General features: G+C 51.1%; 1 protein-coding gene across 1 annotated transcript; it reads right to left on the reverse strand.

Moving 5' to 3' along the window:
* Positions 1 to 59: 59 nt before the first annotated feature.
* On the reverse strand, positions 60 to 702 carry SMU1 (smu-1 suppressor of mec-8 and unc-52 homolog (C. elegans); the record flags this gene model as incomplete). Its single annotated transcript, XM_010158964.1, has 3 exons — positions 60 to 186; positions 364 to 491; positions 586 to 702. Coding segments are annotated over 3 exons (372 nt in total), but the record flags the coding sequence as incomplete, so codon positions are not given.
* Between the last annotated feature and the right edge of the window lie 56 nt (positions 703 to 758).

Raw genomic sequence — 758 nt, forward strand, 5'->3', positions numbered from 1 at the left:
GTTCAATCCCTTCATTCCGGAAGAATCCAAATACCGTGGATGGCGGAAAACGCTCTCACCTTCACCGTCCCGTCGGAGGAAGCGCTAACGACGTAATGACCGTCTTGGGTGAACGTCGCCTCGTTAACGAAGGACGAGTGACCTCGGAATTCCTTCAGGATCTTCCCGGATTTTAAACCGTGGATCCTAAAATCCAACCAACAACCAGGATCAACGGGAAGAGGCCGAGGCGAGGATTTCCCGGGTTATCGCGACGGGTCGGGCTCGTTATTCCCGACGGGATCGATGGGCCGGGCTCGTTATTTCCCGACGGGATCGTTAAGGGGGAAAAGCGGGAAGGCCGTTCCCGGATTTTTTCCTCACCGAATGGTTTGATCGAAGGAAGCGCTAAGGATCTGGCTTCCGTCTTTGGAAAAACTCAGGCACGTCACTCCTTTACTATGAGCACGTTCCAATCTCCTCAAGCACTGTCCGCTTTGGATTTTCCAAATCTGAATCCCAAAAAAAAACACCCAAAAAACCCAAAAAAAACATTCATGGGAAAAAGGGGGTGAAATTCCAGCCCCCGTTTTCCCGCTCGCTCACCTTGATTTTCCCGTCTTGCGCTCCGGTGGCGAGCATCTCCGTATCCCGGCTGAAGGCCATGCAAAGCACCGCCTCGTCCATTAGCATAAAATTATCCTGGGCTTGGTATTTCAAATCCTTCGGGAATTGGGAAAAAAAGAAGGGAAAAGGCCTTAAAATTTTATAGGGAGGGG

This window comes from Eurypyga helias, unplaced genomic scaffold, assembly GCF_000690775.1.
Source record: "Eurypyga helias isolate BGI_N326 unplaced genomic scaffold, ASM69077v1 Scaffold30779, whole genome shotgun sequence".
Classification (NCBI taxonomy): domain Eukaryota; kingdom Metazoa; phylum Chordata; class Aves; order Eurypygiformes; family Eurypygidae; genus Eurypyga; species Eurypyga helias.